The 4966-nt window shown below is 38.0% G+C and overlaps 1 protein-coding gene across 1 annotated transcript in view; it reads right to left on the bottom strand.

The window, feature by feature from the left end:
• Positions 1-1767: 1767 nt before the first annotated feature.
• Positions 1768-4966, bottom strand: part of Prkd3 (protein kinase D3) — a 70463-nt gene continuing 67264 nt past the window's right edge. The window contains exon 19 of the mRNA XM_021634344.2: positions 1768-4280. Within this exon, the coding sequence (XP_021490019.1) occupies positions 4107-4280 (174 nt within the window). The 3' untranslated portion in view covers positions 1768-4106. The remainder of the gene's footprint in view (positions 4281-4966) is intronic.

Here is a 4966-nt window from a genome sequence, read left to right as displayed (position 1 = left end):
CTAGAATGGTAAAATGTTCAAGGTTATAACTAACTCTTGGTATAACTGTTTTCAACCTACTGAAGTAGTGTATTGTAAAATTGTTTCTTTTAATCAAACTAGTTGCTGTATTTCTGTGTAGTTTCTAAAAACACATACCAGCACTGATTGATTTGTTGGAAATAAGGTAAATGGCTACTTCCAGGTATCTGAGTCAACAGGTCTAGATATTTTCTTTTTAAAATGGTGAGAAACAGTATATTCTGATTGATAGAAGGATCTCTAAGGTTGAGGTAATAAAAGAGTGTGACAGAGTTGACGTGAGAGTTTGTCCAGTTATGATCAGTTTTGCTGAAGGAGATAATTAACTGCATATGCTAGTGTAGACTTAGCTTTCTCCTCTGTGGTGTGCACATGCTCAGAGATGAAGGAAGAGTGGCTGGTAAGGAGCCAGCCATGACTTCTCCAGTCTAGAAGCTTATTCGGAAGGGTCACATGTGCTTCTGTGGATGTAAGTGAAGACTGAACCTAAAGAAGTAATAAAAATCTAGTTAAAAACTGCAGGAAATCTAACTTTATTGAAACAAGAGTTAGGAGTAGTATTATTAATCAGGAGGAACAATTTCCTAAGCTGAGCTCATTTCCTTGCTGTACTCAGATAAATATAAAATTTTAGTTGTGTTAAGGTGGTCCACAGAACCTTTGTATTAGTACTGTAAAGGGATTTCTTGGGAAGTGTTTATCAGCAGCACAATCTGATGAGGAGGTTAGAGGGAACAGTGGCAGCCATGTCTTGACCTTAAGGTTTAAGTGCATTGAAGTCATTGGCAGAATGGTGTGTCACTGATTTTTATTCCTGCTACTGCTTAGCTGAGAATGGTGTTAACATTCTGTGTCTCAGTCTGTAAGAAAAGAAGGAACAAGGCTGTATTTAATTAGTATGTGGTAAGTGCACATTTCAGCCACAGCACCTATAGTTATAGTAGTAACCTATGACATTTTAGGCATTACATTTGTATGTGGAGGTTGATGGCGGGTGCTTTTTTTCTCCACTGCTTTTCTCCTTATTTTCTGAGACAGCATCTCTCTTGGAATTCATAGCTCTTTAATTTGGCAAAAGATCTCGGGTCAACCCCTTCCCCAGCAGTGTCTTACTGGGTTACAGGCACACTGTGGGGCTGGGTATCCAATCTGGAGCTCTTCTGTTCGTGCATCAGGTTCTTTAGCTTCCAAGAGCATCATCCTCCAGCCTGATGCTGCCTAGCCTCAGGCCAGTCTTAATTGCTCTGTTCTACTTTTCTATCCCGATATCCACTGTTTGTGTTTTGTTTTCAGGGACTAGGTAATATCCACAATGGGCTCCTCCCAAACACATAATAGTTTTAAGTTTTTATAATTAAGAGGGAAAAGCCTGGTCTTGCCTTCTATCAAATTCTAGAAATTTATATTTCATATTAGACATTTAATTTTTTAAGTCTTCTGGCAGTTGCAATGCTTGAATATGTGCAATAGTTACTGAAGATTTTAATTATCATTATTCTTTGTACTTGCATTCCAATAAGTGAACCCTCTAGATAATTATCTCAAATGCAGGATACAACTGAAATGACTTTTTAAAAGCTTTTCTTTGGCAGGGGGTAGATAAATACAATCAGTGCTCATGTAGCATTAGCCCTATTTAAAATTTCTTCTATTACTCAGGCCTAGGGAAAGTTTTACAACCAAATCAAATTCCCTTGGGGTACTTGTACTACAGACTGGCTAAGGTTTTCACATAGGAAAATATGGTGATAGAGAAATACATTTTATTATCAAGTTTGAGAATATTTACAAAAAGTGGGATGTAACAAAAAATATAAAATGTACTAAACAGTGTCATTATACACTACTTTGAAAATTATCACATGTTTCTAAGAAACAATTACTTTTATGCAAACACAACTTGGCTTTAAGACAAAGACAAAAGGTTATGTAGGCTAAACAATAGAGTTGTTAATCAACTCCATACTATTGCAGGCTCTTTAGCCAGCACAGGCCTTCAACAAAAACAAAGAGTGCAATGAATTTCACGGCTTGCAAAGTCAGAAGTACAGCCAACACACAGTCACTCCAGTTAGCTTTCTCCTCACAGGTAAGCCACAGTGCGTTGCCTAGTGACACAAAATAGTTCCACCTTGTACATGTTGGTCAAACAGACCTAGCACAACTGCTGTATGAGAACAATTACAGAGAGAGGGTGGATAGTCCCCTGGAGATACTTACAGATGTACAGTACATCAGCAATGGCTGAGATGGTTAAAGGGACTTGGGACACAGGCATGGGTTAAATCCATATTAAAACTCAATGAATTTTAACAGCTAACCTTGTGCCTCAACTTCTCTAAATGTACTTAGCCATGTGGCTACTGTGAGGTCCATTTAAAACATAAAAACTTACAACACAGGCACCACATAATGTTTGTTTTTTCAAGGCCATTTTAAATTTTAGCTAGATCCCTGTAGCTCTTTCTCATCCTTAAAGGCACTCTCAGTCTTGGTCTGCTCCCACACAGTATTTCCTTTGCTATCTCAGTCAGTGGTAACTGACAGCACTGACGTTCCAGATTGTCAGAATGTCCACACATGCCATCTCCACAGCCACACCGAGGAAAGGAGAAGCAGAGTTTATGATCTCCACTCTACAGACTGAGAAGCTATTGTCACCTGCCCAGCCCAACAGACCTAAAAAAAAAAGATGCTAAGACTTAAACTCAGGTTTTCTGACTCTACTTTGCTCTTAGTAGAGGGAAGGAAAAACAACAACAACAAAAATCTATTCTTGGTGACCACTGAGGAATGAAAAACAAACAAACAAACAAAAAAACATCAAAAAAAAGAAAAACAAACAGCAGCTACTGTTTTTCTAATGAGAGGATAGTCCTGGATCCTTTAGGTAAAGCACGGGTTAGAATATTGCTAATGTGGAAATGTGAAGTTTACTGAACTCTAAAGTTTCTGGATTTTGGAGGATTTCAGGCTTAAGAGTCAGGGATGCTCAACCAGTGGCCTCTGCAAACATTTCAGTATCTGGCAAACCGAGACTGTTCTGGTATACAACAGTTCAAAGCAGGGATCCTGAACCTACAGTAATAGGTACTACGAAAAGAGCTGGCCGCTGGGGCTGACGTGTAAAGTGTTCTTACTCTTCCTTCAAAGCTGTACTGGTGATGTGATCCCACCTCAATAAACTGAACTTTCATGTCTGACTTTACCCACTCCTCCAAACTGCTCAAAATAAAACACTAATTTCAGATAACTGCAATTCTATCCAAAGGCTAAGGGAAGAAGGAAAAGATAATACTTAATGTATAATGACCTTTACTGACCCTGTACTAGCTTTCCTTTTTAGTATGTATTTAATTTTGCCTATAAATTATTCAACCCCAGGTGAGGATAAATTATGTAGTTAAATGCAGAGCTATACACACTGACTGTTGGCTTAAACCATGATGTTGTCAATTGAGAACATAGGTGTTCAGCGGCAGAGCTCGGTGATTCCTTTTTGTAACTCCAATTGTCCAATTATCCTAGTGGCTACTGCAACATAGAAAAGGTGACTTTTATGTTATAGAGTCCATAATTAAAGATACATCCCTCAAAAGGTTAGCAGTACAGTGTTTATAGGGATCCTGGAAGAATGAATGCCTCCAACAGCAGAAAGCCATATATTGTTAGCCTCATAGTTACTGCTTAACTACAATCCCGCTGAGTAATCAACCTTATAAGCAATAACTAGACAGTCATAGGTTTTTAGAAAAGATGATGTAAAAACAGCAAAGGAGAGATAAATTAAGTGCTAATTCACATTGTGCTAATGTAAAGGATTAACAAAAAATTACAGAACCAGTTATTGCTTATGCTACAAAAATTTATAACAAGTTTCATTTTGATTTCATGATGTGATTTTATTACTCAGGTTCCCTTCATGTACCTACTCATCATGAGCTTCAGTACTAGTGCCACCAAGTCATATTATTTCCTCATGACTCTGCCTCCTTGCAACGTAGCCTGCAGAGAACAACAGTTATGCATCAAAGTATCTGCTCTTGAAATGGAATCCTTCCTTACTGAAGTTAGCTCACTGATAATTAAGGATCTTCCTCCATATCATCTGGATTGGGGGCCATAATGAAATGCTTTGGATATTCGAGGTTGTGTGTGTATGCATGTATTTCCCAGCGAGCATCGTCACTTTCGTGTGTAATGTAACGCTCTCCAATGCGAGTTTCAAATTCTCTGAGGTCAAGCCAAGTTTGATAGTCCTAGGAGGAAAAAAAAATGATTATGAACCATAAAATAGACTAAACACCACTAGATCCTTGTTTTGTTTACAAGCTTAGTTACACAACTGCCAACTCATTCCTGAGTCTTAGTATATAGTATTTTAAACTAGCAATCTTAAAGATAAATCTTAAAATATAAAGTCTTTAATAAAGGAAAGAAGTAGTTTCTGGAAAATTCTCTTAGGCTTTTGAGCTAGCTGACAATAACCACCATGAAGACATTGTTCTGCATGGCTAGAGGCATACATCTTAACTGTTCAAAACAGGGGAAGGGCTTGGAATGTATGATCTGACTAACTTACTAACCACTGAGCCCAGAAATGCATCTGTTAATGTTACTCTGCTCCCTCATTTCTTATACAATAGTGCTCAGCTTCTCTGCTCATTCTCAAGTGTGGATTTTTGTCTTGGGACAAATCTCTGTAATAACTCATGGACAAATCAGGCCAAACACAAATCTTTTAGTGAGCACTTAAAGTAAAATATATTGAACAGCATACCATGTCAACCTTAAAAAGAAGAAAAAATGTGAGCAGCTCAGAGACCATAGCACAGATAATGACTAAAGAGGGCCTAGATTATCCCAAGGAATGTGCTGAACCTGTTGCTATTAGAGTGGGTTCACTAGTGGAGACAAAGTTACAGAAGGCTGAGATGCACAATAC

Source organism: Meriones unguiculatus, chromosome 1 (assembly GCF_030254825.1).
Source record: "Meriones unguiculatus strain TT.TT164.6M chromosome 1, Bangor_MerUng_6.1, whole genome shotgun sequence".
In the NCBI taxonomy this organism is placed as follows: Eukaryota; Metazoa; Chordata; class Mammalia; order Rodentia; family Muridae; genus Meriones; species Meriones unguiculatus.
Note: the sequence above shows the minus strand (reverse complement) of the source record. Positions and strands in the feature narration are given on the sequence as shown.